Source organism: Alosa sapidissima, chromosome 6, assembly GCF_018492685.1.
Source record: "Alosa sapidissima isolate fAloSap1 chromosome 6, fAloSap1.pri, whole genome shotgun sequence".
Taxonomy (NCBI): Eukaryota; Metazoa; Chordata; class Actinopteri; order Clupeiformes; family Clupeidae; genus Alosa; species Alosa sapidissima.
Window position 1 is genome coordinate 18,576,076 of NC_055962.1, and position 16,332 is coordinate 18,592,407.

Below are 16,332 nucleotides of genomic sequence, written 5' to 3' on the forward strand. Positions count from 1 at the left end.
CTAATAGGGACAAACAATTCAAAGATATGTGCGTAGAACACGAAATCTTCTGACCTGGATGCATAGGCTGATTGAAAGAACCAAACGCCACTTTTGTGACATTTTCAAAGTGAGGCTGTTTATTTGCCCTCGTCATATCTTATTTTACTGCCATACTCAAGATTAAATTTAATTAAATGTCTTGTGGTTTTGCATGCCACCCCCTATGTAACAGTTCAGTTGAATGAAATGGGATGTGAACCAACCTCTCTGGCAGAACGGTCCATTTGTCGGTAAACCATTAAGACATCCACAGGTGCCTTCGCTGAACTCATCACAGGCTCCATAAGTGATACAGCTGTCATGGGGCCAGGTGTACTGCTCCTCACAGACACACCGATATCCACTTGTGTTTGAGTAACACACTGATGGATGATGGACAATCAGTTACTATCATGGTATAGTTGGGGTGAAGCATCATTGCAACTTGATTTCACTGTATACTGTACGTATATATTCATTATTTATATACGAATACAGTAATGAAACCGTTATGAGGCTTTCTGGAGCACATACAACTATGTGAATATGATGTGAATAATATGTAAAGCTTTTGTCATTTGTCAATACTAAATGCATTTTCAATCTGATGTTATTCTCACCTGTTGTGACATTGATGTTAGTGATATCAATTTGTTCAGTTGTTGCGAGTGGGAGAGGAAGGTCAAGTTCAGACAACTCCATCTTTAGTTGGTCAGCATCTACTGTTCTCATCACAATATCAAACTCAAATGTGTACAGTTCTGTAGGACCTGTAAGGGATAGTAATGCAAAATGCAATTGTGTCTTTCCTTATGCCTTATATGGCAAAACCACAGCTGTAAGTATATCCTTTCCCGACCCAACTCTTGCCTTGAGCCATATTGCTTAAAGGATTGGTTTGCCGTAAACACAATCTAGGGGTCTATTTATGAATAATGATGAGTTAAAAATTTTGTTTGTGAGTAAAATTGCCTTATTCGGAGGAGTTTTGAGCTAGAACATTATTTGTATTAGCAACAGGCATAGAGCCACGTCAAAATAAAGAGCAATTTTCAAATCACTGACAAAGTTCAATATGGCAGATTCAAATCAGTGGGCACGTTAGACTTCCTGCAGTGTTGCTGGAATGCGCAGATCTGGTTTAACATAACTCATGCATCACGTTCAACCATATATGCGCACCGCTGCAAGAAGCTACAAGAACACAATGTAAGATAATTACACTGAGTTAATTTACAGCCCACATTGTTACATCTCTGTTGCCCCATGCCCACTACAGTAATATCCCGTGTATTAGTCGCATTGTGTAAGCCGCAGGATAGTGTTTTATGCAAGTTAAAAGAAACGAAACCATATTAATACTATATTAACTGCCCCCGTGTATTAACCTCATAGACTTATGATTTTGCTAAATTTCTTTGGCTAAGACGGGGCTAATAGTTATAGCTATAACCCATTTCATTGCTAATGTTAACAACGCTCTATCTCCAAACTCCTCCGATTAACGTAATTTGGCCCCCAAATGAAAGGTATCACCGTTATCATCCATAAATAGACCCTAGGTTGTGTTTACCCCAAACCAATCCTTAGCAATAGGCATAGAGCCACGTTAAAATAAAGAGCAATTTTCAAATCACTGACAAAGTTCAATATGGCAGATTCAAATCAGTGGGCACGTTAGACTTCCTGCAGTGTTGCTGGAATGCGCAGATCTGGTTTAACATAACTCATGCATCACGTTCAAACATATATGCGCACCGCTGCAAGAAGCTACAAGAACGTAATTTGGCCCCCAAATGAAAGGTATCACCGTTATCATCCATAAATAGACCCTAGGTTGTGTTTACCCCAAACCAATCCTTGAAACATCACTAAGAATACAGGAAAAATTAGGAAATTATACAAAGAGAGAAACACACCTATGCATGGGTTGCTGCCGCTAATAGGCAGAGATGAGCTTGTTGGAGTGTATCCTACCCAGCAAGAGCAGTTGTAACTGCCAATGATGTTGGAGCAGTTGGAGTTTGGACCACACTGATCAAAGTCACATTCATTTATATCTATAAAGAATAGATATAGGCGAAATGAGGAAATTATACAAAGAGAGAAACACACCTGTGCATGGCCTTTCATTGGCACAATTATTAAAAAAGTAGTCTTTAATCAACTTACCACCTTCCTAACATCAAATAGGTATTTTGATTACTTTCAGTTGGGTTTTCGGGCAAATCACAGGACTAATACAGCTCTCATTAAGGTTTTCAATGACATACGCCTTGTGGGATATTTTTTTATTTTTTTCATTGAATGTTTAGTATACCTTATATACATGTAGTGAAATCTAATTGTCATCTCCTTACTCTGACCCTTGTGTTTTCTGAAACTCCAATGTTGGAATGTTTAGTTAAATTAACCCCTGTGTCACCGAACTGTGGGTAACCCTCAGGATGGGGGGTCGTAAACATTTCTTATCTCTGTTAAAATACCAGATGGTTAAGTGATCACTGGAGGGTGACAACTTGTGATTTTCCATGGGTGTGGGGTAAGGGTATAAGAGTTGGCTTCACCCACAGATGTGTGGGCTTGTTACTTTGACATTTCATGTGTGTAACATGCTCCCGGCGTCGTGAATAAAGCTGCAGTCTCACACCAGTTGTCTTGGATTAATTTTGACCACAGCCTCAATACAGATTCAGGTAAAACCTCAGTCCTAGTGCTACTGGACTGGAATATTTTATTACACAGACTAGAACACTGGGTTGGATTTACAAACATTACATTACATTACATTACATTTGGCTGACGCTTTTTAACCAAAGCGACTAACAACATGGTAACAGTAAGTTTTAGAACAATTCTCACAATTTTAGGACAGTTTAAAAAAAACATTAGAGTACAGTAAGAATAAGTGCGTCGGTGAGTGCTGTTTTTAACAGTTACTTGTCAGTTTAAAACGGCTGGTGAGTGCTAGGATCAGTAAGACTTGTTGTAAGTGTTGCTATGAGAGTAGATGTTCTCTAAAGAGTTGGGTCTTCAGGAGTTTTTTGAAAGTGGAAAAGGATGTCCCTGCCCTTGTAGGAACTGGCAGTGTGTTCCACCAACGAGGAACAACAGATGAGAAAAGTTTGGATTGGCTTGAGCATACCGGTGGTAGAGCTAGACGTCGTTCGTCAGAGGAGCGCAGCGGTCTGGAGGTAGTGTAAGTCTGTATGAGGGCATTCAAGTAGGTGGGAGCAGAACCGGAGACTACTTTGTAGGCAAGCGTTAGAGACTTGAATTTGATGCGGGCCGCCATAGGTAGCCAGTGTAGCTGGATGAGCAGCGGGGTAACATGTGCCCTTTTGGGTTGGTTGTAGACCAGGCGCGCCGCCGCGTTCTGGATCATCTGAAGTGGTTTCACTGCGCAGGCTGGGAGACCTGTCAGGAGGGCATTGCAGTAGTCGAGTCGTGAGATGACTATTGCCTGAACCAGAAGTTGGGTAGCATCTTGAGTCAAGTAAGTCCTGATTTTCCGTATGTTGTAGAGTGCGAAACGGCATGACCGGGCGACTGAGGCAACATGATCTGAGAAGTTTAGTTGGTTGTCAAGAACAACTCCTAGATTTCTTGCAGTCCTGGTCGGTGAAACAGACAGGGAGTCAAATTTGATGTTGATGTCGTGGTGTATGGTAGGTTTAGCTGGGATGACCAGCAGTTCAGTCTTTGAGAGGTTCAGCTGGAGGTGGTGTGCCTTCATCCATGTAGCTATGTCTGAAAGGCAATCCGAGATCCGTGCTGAAACCAGGGGGTCGTCAGGTGGAAAGGACAGATAGAGCTGTGTGTCGTCTGCATAGCAGTGGTATGAGAAGCCGTGCGAACGGATAATCTGTCCCAAGGAGGTGGTGTAGATAGCAAAGAGGAGGGGGCCCAGCACTGAGCCCTGGGGGACCCCTGTGGTGAGATGGTGAGGTGCGGATAGCTGACCAAGCCATGTTACGTTAAACGAGCGTCCTGTGAGGTAGGATTCAAACCAGGAGAGAGCAGAACCGGAGATTCCCATGTCAGCGAGTATAGAGAGAAGGATACGGTGATTAACCGTGTCAAAGGCAGCCGATAAGTCAAGCAGAATGAGTACTGATGACCGAGCGGTCGCCCTGGCTTCTTTTAAGGCTTCTGTTACAGACAGCAGAGCCGTTTCGGTAGAGTGGCCGCTTTTGAACCCAGACTGATTTGGATCCAGAAGGTTGTTCTGTGAAAGGAAGTCAGAGACCTGTTTGGAGACTGCTCGTTCAATGCCTTTGGATAGGAAAGGCAGTAGTGAGACAGAGCGGTAGTTCTCGACTTGAGCAGGGTTGAGAGAAGCTTTCTTAAGTAATGGTGTTACCCGGGCCATTTTGAACGCTGTTGGAAATGTGCCGGAGGTTAGCGAGGCATTGATCACATGTGTGATAGCTGGAGCGATGGTCGGGCTGATGGACTGAAGTAGGCTCGTAGGTATAGGGTCCAGCGAGCATGTGGTAGGACGGCTGCATGTCAGGAGTCTGGACACTTCACTCTCGGAGAGAGGCGTGAATGCTGAAAAAGATGTTCCAGCAGTCCCTAGAGGTTGTAGGAGTGCGGTATCTGAGTCAGATGCGTTGAGTGGGCATGTAGAGAATTGACTGCTGATTGCCGCCACTTTGTTTGTAAAAAATGAGGCGAGGGTATCTGCAGTAAGGCTGGATGGAGGAGGAGGCAATTGAGGGTTGAGTAGCGATTTGAAGGTTGAGAAAAGTTTTCGAGTGTCTGTAGCGCTGTTGATTTTGTCATGGTAGAAAGCAGTCTTAGCAGCAGTGATGCTGGCTGAGAAGGAGGTCAGGAGTGTCTGGTAGTTTTTGAGGTCGTCAGCTAGTTTGGATTTGTGCCATTTCCTCTCCGCGGCTCTGAGTTTGGTGCGCTGCGATCGGAGGGTATCATTTAGCCATGGATGAGAATGTTTGGATCGAGCTGGCCTTGTGGTAAGAGGGCACAGCTCGTCTAGACACGAGGTCAGTGTGGAGCAGAGCGAGTCAGTGGCTTCATTAACCTCCAGAGAGGAGAAGGTGTTGAGTGGAGGTAGACCGGAGGCAACCACAGAGGAGAAGTGCGTTGGAGACAGGTTCCGGATGTTGCGGCGGAATGTGACCATCGGCTGAGGAGCCGGAGGCTGTTCTGACAGGCTGACGTTGAACTGGATGAAGAAGTGGTCAGAAAGATGGAGAGGCGTCACCATGAGGGTGTCTGTGCTGCAGTTCCGAGTGAAGATCAAGTCAAGCTCTTTGCCAGCTTTGTGAGTCGGTGGGCTTTGAACCAGTTCGAGGTCAAAGGAGTGGACCAGGGCCAAAAAGTCCGTTGAGCCTGGGGCATCTAAGTGGATGTTCATATCACCGAGAACAAGAAGCGGACAGTCATGCTCAGGGATGGAGGATAGCAGAGTGTCAAGTTCGTCAATAAAGTCGCCTAGTTGGCCTGGAGGGCGGTAGATGACCAGCACGTAGAGTTTTGCTGAGGCGATCACTGTGATGGCATGGAATTCGAATGAGACATATTTGTTTGAAGGCAGTAGCGGGGTGAATTTCCATCACCCCGCTACTGGAGATCAGCAGGCCCGTCCCGCCTCCTCGTCCAGATAGGCGAGGGGTGTGGGATAGTGTAAGGTTAGTGGAGAGTGCAGCCGGGGTGGCAGTGTTCTCTGGTTTGATCCAAGTCTCAGTGAGGGCAAGGAGTTCCAATGAAAGGTGGTTGGCATAGCCAGCTATGAAGTCGGTTTTGTTGACTGCGGATTGACAGTTCCACAAGCCCATGGAGAAGGAGGTTTCTGTCGGTGAGGACCGTTTAAGTTCCTGGAGGTGAAGGGGATTTCTGCCCCTTTTGGCATGATGCCGTTTTCTGCAATGGCCGGTGATAACAGATATGGTGGAACGGCACATTTTGCCTTTGTCGGTGCCTGTGCTCGGTGAACTTGCACAGGTCAACTTGCTTGTCTTGACCGTGTCCGTCTTACACGAGGCTGGCTGAAACGAGGGCTGCCGCTTATGCTGCCGCTTCAGCAGCAGCCACTATTTTTATTCTGCTAGGAATTGCATGCAGCTGTCCTCCTGTCTCACTAATGATGCATCAGCGTAGACCGCCCTCTGACGTTCGCACAGCTTAGATTGTTCAAAAGGGTGTTAATTACTGTCAACTGAAAGTCCGCTCGCTCACACCGACCGAAACTCACAGTTTCAAGTAGCCTCCTCCCTCAGCTGTTCCCAAACGCCCAGAGTCCAATTCTAACAATTGGAGAGGATTTGGCCAGTAGTAGCCTATGTGTTCTTGCTTTCTCTCTCCCAACTCACTGCAGTTGTTGTCTGATTACCTGAGAGGTGCTCTGATATTATAAGGAGCTAGTCACGTCTGATCCCGCCCTCTGACGTTCGCACAGCTTAGATTGTTCAAAAGGGTGTTAATTACTGTCAACTGAAAGTCCGCTCGCTCACACCGACCGAAACTCACAGTTTCAAGTAGCCTCCTCCCTCAGCTGTTCCCAAACGCCCAGGGAACGCCCAAAACATAGTTATCAACTGGCTGAAATCATATCTACAAGAAAGGAGTTTCTTTGTTGCCATTGGAAACTGTACCTCAACACCAACGTCCTTGACCTGTGGTGTTCCCCAGGGGTCGATCTTGGGGCCACTATTATTCAACCTCTACAGTATACTGTATGCTCCCACTTGGACAAATCATCCAAAATAATCTGATTTCATATCATAGCTATGTAGATGACACAAATTTACCTTTGTTTAAATTTAAATTTGCTCTATCACCAAACTACTATGGCCCCCTTGAATCACTGTGTATAGAACAAATCAACACCTGGATGTCTCAAAATTGTCTTTAGCTGAACAAAGAAAAAGCTGAAGTAAAGTAATTATATTTGGTAAAAGGAAGGAAAGACTTAGGGTTGCCACTGTCCATAACACAAAATGTTTGAAGGCAAAGGATACTGTTAAAAATCTTGGTGTATTAATTAACAGTGATCTAAATTTCAACAGCCACATGAAAGCGATAACTAAATCAGCTTTTTACCACTTCAAAATTATTGCTAAACTTAGAGGGCTGATGTCAAAAGATGATTTAGAAAAACTCATTCATGCATTTATCTCCAGCAGGGTTGATTACTGCAATGGACTTCCTAAAAAGGCCTTCCTAAAAAGACTAACAGCTTCAGGTGATACAAAATGCAGCAGCTAGGGTTCTCACAAAAACTAAAAGAACTGACCACATTACTCCAATTCTTAAGTCACTGTGCACTGGCTTCCAGTAGGCCAAAGAGTTGACTTTAAAGCACTACTGCTTGTTTATAAATCACTAAATGGAGCAGGACCTAAATACCTTTCAGACATGCTTCAGCAGTACACACCCTCGAAACCTCTGGTCTCAGGAGAAAAACCTGTTAGTAAAACCTGCTGTTAGAACTAAACATGGTGAAGCAGCTTTTAGCTGCTATGCGGCTCAGCTCTGGAACCAACTTTCGGATGACATTAAAACGGCCCCAACTGTAGCCGGTTTTAAATCTAGACTTAAGACCAAACTGTTCTCAGATGCTTTCTGCTAACCTTGTGTCTTTTATTTTGTCTTTTTAATTATTCTTTATTTTTAAACGATTTTACCTTGTGCGTTTTATGTTTTTTTTTGTTCATTTATTTTTTTTTTTTTATTATTATGATCTTTAGCTTTTAAACTATTCTTTCACTATTGCCCTTTTATGCTTTTATTTGTTATTACTGTTTGCTTTTGTTTATGTAAAGCACATTGAATGACCTCTGTGTATGAATTGCGCTATATAAATAAACTAACCTCTAATTTTTTGGGGAAAAAATACTGAATTTATTGAGTAAATAACTATTAATAATTATTAAGAGGGACTATGCATGTGGTACATGATAATTGACACAGAGAGTTTTTACACACCCAAACCCACACTTGAGGGAAAAAAAGGTTACACACTGAAATAAAAAAAAAAAGCTAGATACCTATGCATGGATTGCTGGTGTCAATGGGCAAAGATGTGTTTCTTGGAGTGTATCCTCTCCAGCAAGAACAGTTGTAGCTGCCAATGGTGTTGGCACAGGTGGAGTTCAGACCACATGGATCAAAGTCGCATTCGTTTACATCTATCAACAGCAGAAAAAAGGACAAACATTGGGAAACTAATAGGGACAAACAATTCAAAGATATGTGCGTAGAACACGAAATCTTCTGACCTGGATGCATAGGCTGATTGAAAGAACCAAACACCACTTTTGTGACATTTTCAAAGTGAGGCTGTTTATTTGCCCTCGTCATATCTTATTTTACTGCCATACTCAAGATTAAATTTAATTAAACGTCTTGTGGTTTTGCATGCCACCCCCTATGTAACAGTTCAGTTGAATGAAATGGGATGTGAACCAACCTCTCTGGCAGAACGGCCCATTTGTCGGTAAACCATTAAGACATCCACAGGTGCCTTCGCTGAACTCATCACAGGCTCCATAAGTGATACACCTGTCATGGGGCCAGGCATACTGCTCCTCACAGACACACCGATATCCACTCGTGTTTGAGTAACACACTGATGGATGATGGACAATCAGTTACTATCATGGTTATAGTTGGGGAGAAGCATCATTGCAACTTGATTTCACCGTATACTGTACGTATATTCATTATTTATATACATATACGGTAATTAAACCTTTATGAGGCTTTCTGGAGCACATACAACTATGTGAGTATAATATGAATAATACGTAAAGCTGATTGAAAGAACCAAACACCACATAACATCAATCTGATGTTATTCTCACCTGTTGTGACATTGATGTTAGTGATATCAATTTGTTCAGTTGCGAGCGGGAGAGGAAGGTCAAGTTCAGACAACTCCATCTTTAGTTGGTCAGCATCTACTGTTCTCATCACAAGATCAATCTCATATGTGTACACTTCTGTAGGACCTGTAAGGGATAGTAATGCAAAATGCAATTAAATGCAGTGTCTTTAATTGACTTTGTGCTGTAGGTATATCCTTTAACGACCTAACTCTCCCTTGAGCCATATTGCTTAAAGGATTGGTTTGCGGTAAACACTACCCAGGGGTCTATTTTGGCAGTGTGAAAGGGCTCTATGATTAATAATGAGTTGAGTCAAACTTTAGTTTGGGAGTAAACCTTAATCGGAGGGGTTTTGAGCTAGAACATTATTTGCATTAGCAACAGGCATAGAGCTAACCTGACCCTAGCCAGATGAATTTCGTTCCGCTTAGCTCCGCCTAGCTTCACTCACATCCATCTGGGACCTCTTCCATTTACAGCGATTTCTGCAACTGATTTTATGGTACAGCCAATCAGGACGCAGGGCGGGAGTTTCATAGATGTGGCATAGCGTAGAAGCGACTGAGACTGTTATCAGCGTCACGGGTTGGCTTCGATGTGAGTGGTTGAAGTAGCACGTCAATAGATGACGGACAAGTGGCTTATTCAATCATATGCAAGCATTTTTTGATTAGGCCCAGCCTTCTGAAGCAACACTTCAATGGATCGGTTCCAGATGGATGAGTGGAGCTAGGCGGAGCGAAATTCATCTGGCTAGAGTCAGGTTAGCATAGAGCCACATCAAAATAAATTGCAATATTCAAACCATTCAATATGGTAGCTTCAAATCAGTGAGCACGTTTGACTTCTTGCAGTGTTGCAAAAATGCGTAGATCTGGCTGAACGTGATGGAAGTTGGTGCTGTATACCTGCATCCCGTTCAGATATATATGCGGACCGCTGCAAGAAGTCGAAGGTGCCCACTGATTTGAAGCTACCAGAACATGAAGGAAGGTAATTATACGGACTTCATTAACAGTCCTTATTGTAACATCTCTGTACACTTTCAAAGTTTAAAATACTTCAATTTGTCTGTATGGTTCTCTCCAAACCACCACTGAAGTACTGTATAAGGCTATTTTGAGCTTAACACTTACATGATGGGTTTCTGGACAGGAAAGGCTGGATGAAGAATTTCAGTACATTCTCTGAGTGGTTTTCTCTCATGTAATCAGACGGATGACTCAGCTCACCCAAACTGGAAGAGTCAGAGGAACATTTTAGGAAATGGAAATATAATAATCATATTATAATAATATTAGAATCATATCTAATCTCATCAGTTCTTGTCATATTGTATGATATCACGTTGCATCTTTTTGCATGGCATCACACTCAATTGTATCATATGGTATTGCATCATATCCTTTTGTGCCTTACCTCTATTCACTGTAAAATCATTTCCTATTTTTTTCTAAAATTATTTCATAACTCTTATACAACTAGACAGTTAAACAGACCCTTTCAACTGCATAAACAAACATGTGCGTTACTAAAGCATATCCGGTGGCACAGAAAACAACAATAAGCTATTTGCTACTTGGAGACAAAAAAATAAAATATTAAGTTGACATTTTGTAGAGGATTATTTTAAAGTCTGAATCATTTACATTTCAAAGTATCTGCGCTAGTTTTGAGTGTTTTAACTGGAAACCCTCTAGGAACAGATTGAAAGGGTCTATACAATTACAATTCCTTTTGTGGCTTGTCATAACCAAATGGTATTTGAACATTTCATGTTATCTTGTCTACACATACATGTGCTGGTAAGTTTCACACGAGAGGTTCTTGCTGCTGACACACAGTAGAAGGCCTGCAGAGGCTGATGGTAAAAATGGACGCAGGCTTTCACCAAACAGTAAGGAGATGAAACTGATGTCTTTCCACTGTAGGTCACTGATCGAGTCCAAACGGAGCTCCCCAAGCACATCCAGGACATGAGTTACAGATGAACCCATGACTGTCAGAGACTGTTAGGAGTGGAAACGAATTTGAATTACAAAATGAGCCTGTTTACATCGAATACATCAGTAGATGCAATCTGAACTCAAAGAACTTTAACAAAGCAGGTATCACAGTAATCTTACATTTATTCTTACTATTATAAATATAACCTAAAGTGTGGCAGTATCAAAATAACTATTAAATGCCCACAATACCGAGCTGGAGACTATGTTGGAGAAGAGGATGAGAGCTCCATCCAGAATGGCAATGGTCTTGGTGAGGAGCAACTTCCAGGTCTCCCTGGAGTAAGTGATGTTGCTGGACAGTTCGCACACCAGGAGCTGGGCCAGGTGTATTTCGGTGAATCCTGTAAGCTGTGTGTTTGCAGAAGCATAAACAACTTTTTACTTTCAAAGCATTTTCCCAAGATACTGCTGAACTGAATAAATGTAGACTGCTTTAATGATCCCACAACACTAAAATTAGTTGAGGCCTAAAACCAAGCATAACCAATGCTTACACCCACTGGCCTCAACTCAAAATGAATGGTGTTATTAGACTTTAAAAACTACATTGCTACAATGTTGACGTGTGCACTCACTCCAAATTTGGACAATGGATTTCAAACATCCAATGGGTGCAATGCAACTCAGCATCACATCATCACAATATGGCGGACTCAAGCCCCATTTGAAAGCATGGACTTTTTAAGTGTTGATAAGTAACAAATGTAACAACCTCCATAATGATGTCTGCTTGTACGTCTCTGCCTGTTACCTAGTAGGCCTAACATTGTTATGAAGAGTACCCAGATACTATGGCAAGCCGATTGAGCATTTATTCAGATATCTTGATATCAGGCATAATTGTCATGTACATGCAAGCCATTTCTGTCCACTAGTTAACTAGTGAGCCATTTCTGTGTGAACTAGTTAACTAGTGACAGCCAAAATGCTCACTAGTTAACTAGTAAGGCCCAAATTCTCTCTAGTTAACTAGTTCATATGTTTGATATCTTACTAGTTAACTAGTAATGCTCAGCATGTTCACTAGTTAACTAGTTGACACTGAAATGTGCACTAGTTAACTAGTTTAAAGACTTCTATATTTTACTAGTCAACTAGTAAGGTACAAAAATGTTTACTAGCTGACTACTGAATGTCATATTCCCACTTGTTAACTTCTATGTAATTTGGCCAGCCGCTTGAGCATTTATTCTGATATCTTGATATCAGGCCAACATGCAAGCCATTTTTGTCAACTAGTTAGCCATGTTTGTGCACACTAGTTAACTAGTGACAGCATAAATGCCCACTAGTTAACTAGTGAACACATATTAGCTTTACTAGTTAACTAGTGAGAGCCAGAAATGTCCACTAGTTAACTAGTAAAGGCCAAAATGCATACCAGTCAGCTAGCTGAAGGCTTTTGGGTCTCACTAGTTAACTAGTGACAGCCAAAAATGTGCACATGTTTACTAGTGAAGGCAAAACTCTTCACTAGTTAACTAGTTGGAGTAGGTCAATGTCACTAGTTAACTAGTGAACCATAAATGGCTTACTAGCTAGCTAGGTGATGGCAGCAGGCTCACTAGTTAACTAGTTGATGCATCCTTTGTCCAAACTAGTTAACTAGTGAGGTCATAAATGTATACTAGTAAACTAGTTGAAGCCTAAATTCACACTAGTCAGCTAGTGGCGCAGAATTAAAATTAGGAGGCGGAGAACTCTGGAAATTGAGGGTTTCTATTGGCTCCCTATGTCTAAATAGAACATGACAACCAATCACAGCGCAGAATTTCACAAAATCCCACCCACAACATTTGCATGTGGCACACAAGTTAACATGCTGGCCAAAGGAACTTTAACTAGTAAACTAGTGGCTTCAATGTTGTCGTGTTATGAAATAACCCGTGAGTCCGACTAAGTTAACGTGTCTCTTTGAACTTGTGAACCTTCCCCAACTCTGGCGGTAACTCCCCTCACCTCTGACCCTGCCGATGATGTAATCATGCAGCTCTCATTAACATACATAACACCACATCTCCCTTTCTAGAATCACTGGGTGGACTACCAGTTGATTCCTCAGACCTTAGAGGATTATTCTGCCTCTTTTGTTGGAAGGTCTGTTCCTAGTTAAAACACCAACCAGTTCCCTTTTTTTTTTTTTTTTCCTTGAACATCACAAATACATTCAACCTATATCTCTGCCTTACTTTATGTAAACTTATCACTTCTGTAACCTCATACTGTAAACTGTATTTTCCTTTTTCCACATGGTATATTTCAGTTTCTGAACACAAATACCAAAATATCAAAATATGCATTTACCCTATTAACAAGTAGACATAACTGAAAAATCTTTCCCATTTTTTTTTTATAAACACAGATCATTGAGAACATGCATGTGTGTTTTCTTTTCAGAAACCTATGTCTTTACAAGTCCAACCTTGTTGGTTTCACCACAGCTCTCCCAGACCTCGTTCTAGGAGTAGATGGCAGATTACGAACAGTCTGTGATTCTGCAGGTGTCTGCTCAGGAATGCCATCTGATGGTGGCGGCTGTTGCGTTGCTCCGCTGTTCTGCTCTGGAGAGGCCCCCATGGGAATCAGGTGATGGCGATTGCGTCTCACTGTTCCGTGAGGTGCATCCACAAGGTAGGAACGTGGGGTGTTGTGGCTGCTGATCACTGTTCCAGGTGTTCTTTAGTCTGTTACCCACACCTCTTGTCCTGGTGGGAGATCATTGAGGTTGCGCGTGCGATGACGCCTGTTGTAGTGTTGAGCGTCTATTGTTCTTTTCACCCTTTCTCTCACTGCCACAGTTCCGCTGTCGGGAAGAGCAGGGTCAAGCAATGCCGGAAGTGTTGGCACAGTTGTGCGAAGGCGCCTCCCCATCAAGAGTTGGGCTGGGCTGTACCCGTTCTGCAGTGGTGTGGCCCTGTATGACAGCAGAGCAAGGTAGGGGTCTGCTGCCTTTTTGAGAAGCTCCTTGATGGTCTTGACCGCCCGCTCAGCTTCACCGTTACTCTGTGGGAATTTTGGACTACTGGTGATCTGGCAGAAGCCATATGACTCTGCAAATGCTGCAAAAGCCATACCTGAGAACTGCGGCCCGTTGTCGGTCACCAGCGTCTCGGGAATGCCGTGACGTGCGAAGATAGACTTTAGATGGACAATGACATCCGTCGATCTGGAAGGGGTGAGCTGAGCAATCTCCACGAACCTGGATGCGTAATCCACCACAAGCAGGTAGGTCTTGCTTCCCAGCATGAAAAGATCAGCTCCCAGCTTCTGCCACGGTCTGTCAGGATAACTTGATGGAATTAGTGGCTCTTTGCTGTTCTGCCTTTCTTTGCAGCATGCACGGCAGTTGAGGACCAGCTCCTTCAGCTGCTGGCTCAGGCCAGGCCACCACACTGACTGTCTAGCACGCTCTCTGCACTTTTCCACGCCCTGGTGGCCTACATGCAGTCTGGCCAGAACATCATTTCTCATAGCTGAGGGGATTACCAGCCTGGTTCCCTTCAATAAGAGTCCCTTATGAATGGTAAGAAATGCACATTCCGCCCAGTATGCTTTGAGTAGAGATTCCTTAATGCTGTGCTCTGGCCAGCCTTCTTCACACAGCCGCATCACCTTTGCACATACACTGTCTGTCCTCAGCTGCTCTCTCAATTCGTCCAGATACTCCGACCTTGCAGGTAAGTTCTCGGTGATGGAATCAGCATATATGTTAGAGTCCTCTAGGAAATCTTTTTCCTCTGGTGTCGCACCCCTCTTGACTGGAGCCCTTGACAGTGCGTCGGCTGTCCCCAGACACTTCCCTGGCACATGAGCAATGGAATAGGAGTAGCGCATCAGCCGCATGCGAAATCGCTGGATTCGCGGGGGGAGGGCTAATGCTTGTGACCCCAAAAGGCTCAGCAATGGTTTGTGGTCAGTTTCTAGCGTGAAGTGTTTGCCAATGAGGAAATTTCTGAACCTCTCACAGGCCCAGGTAAGTCCCAATGCCTCCTTTTTAACCTGCGCGTATCTCTGCTCAGTCTGTGTGAGCGATCGTGACACATAGGCTACTGGCTTCCACATATCCTCCCACAGTTGAAGGAGAACTCCTCCCAGGCCATAGGAAGAAGCGTCTGCCGAAACTTTAACCTCCCTGTTGGGGTCATAAATCGCCAACACTGGTGGGATAGTGAGTGCCTCTTTCAAATTCTGAAAAGCATGGGCTTGATCAACTCCCCACACCCAGCAGTTCTTCTTTGAGAGGAGATCTCGCAGAGGTTTGTCTCTCTCTGCCAGCTGTGGGATGAACTTCCCCAGTTGGTTGACGATGCCGAGAAAACTCCTCAGCTCACTCACGTTTGTGGGCTGCTCCATTTTCATTACAGCCTCTGTCTTCCTCGGATCTGGGCTGATGCCGCTGCTGGAGATTGTATGGCCCAAAAAGGTCACCACTTGCTTCGACAAGTCGCATTTATCGATGTTCAATGTGATACCTGCCCTCTGGATCCTCTCCAGTACAGTATGCAGTCGGCAATCATGTTCTTCTTGAGACCGGCCCCACACGAGAACGTCGTCCATGTGGCAGACAACCCCCTGAAGACCGTCTGTGACCTCCGTCACCATTCTGTTCTGGAAGTGCTCAGGGGCTGAGGCTATTCCGAATGGGAGTCTATTGAAGTGATAGCGCCCAAAAGGTGTTATGAACGTGGTGTACTTCGCTGAATCTTCAGTTAGAGGTATTTGCCAGAACCCCATGTTTGAATCCAGTTTGCTGAAGATTTCTGCGCCTGCCAGCTTTCCTAATGTTTCTTCCACAGAAGGAAGGATGTACTTCTCTCTACACACCGACTCGTTAAGCTTTGTGAGGTCGACACATATACGCACTGCACCCGTCTTCTTCGGCACCACTACGATGCCGGCGCACCAGTCTGTCGGGTCCTCCACCCTGCTGGTCACCCCAAGGCTTTCCATTCGTGACAGCTCTTGCTTCACTTTGTCCATTAAAGGCAGTGGAATCCGCCTGGGCGTCTTGAGAGAAAATGGCTCCGCGCCTGGTTTCAGACGGATGGCGTATGGCTGACGCATCTCTCCCAGACCACTGCACAGCTTTGGATAGCTCGTTTTCAGTGTCTCTATGCTGATGCTGTCCAGGCGTGCAACAAGCTTGAGTTTGCTGATAGCTGGCCTCCCCAGCAATGCCGTGTGCAGGTGCTTGATGATGTACACCTCCTCCATAGCCGCTTTGTCGCCTCTCCGTAGCTGCATGTCTGTGACACCCACAACATCCAATGGATTCCTCCCAGGTCCCATTAGAGGCTTGGATGCAGCAGCAAGGATAGGTGCATGAGAGTTATCAAAAAGCTCTTTGAATACAGTGTGTGGCAAAACTGTAACATCGGCACCTGTGTCAATTTTAAATGGCACCTGTCTTTTGTTTATGTCTATGTTAACCATCCATGGCTCACCATTTG

At 43.9% G+C, this 16,332-nt stretch overlaps 1 protein-coding gene across 2 annotated transcripts in view; it reads right to left on the reverse strand.

The window, feature by feature from the left end:
• LOC121712343 (adhesion G protein-coupled receptor F5-like) overlaps positions 1–16,332 on the reverse strand; it is a 46,199-nt gene that overhangs the window by 11,724 nt on the left and 18,143 nt on the right. For both annotated transcript variants that reach the window (XM_042096542.1, XM_042096541.1), the window contains exons 19-27: positions 11,072–11,230; positions 10,671–10,882; positions 10,010–10,110; positions 8,850–8,996; positions 8,456–8,614; positions 8,034–8,174; positions 1,941–2,081; positions 642–791; positions 246–404 (exon numbers count right to left, since the gene is read on the reverse strand). In XM_042096542.1, coding sequence (XP_041952476.1) covers positions 246–404; positions 642–791; positions 1,941–2,081; positions 8,034–8,174; positions 8,456–8,614; positions 8,850–8,996; positions 10,010–10,110; positions 10,671–10,882; positions 11,072–11,230 — 1,369 coding nt within the window. The remainder of the gene's footprint in view (positions 1–245; positions 405–641; positions 792–1,940; positions 2,082–8,033; positions 8,175–8,455; positions 8,615–8,849; positions 8,997–10,009; positions 10,111–10,670; positions 10,883–11,071; positions 11,231–16,332) is intronic.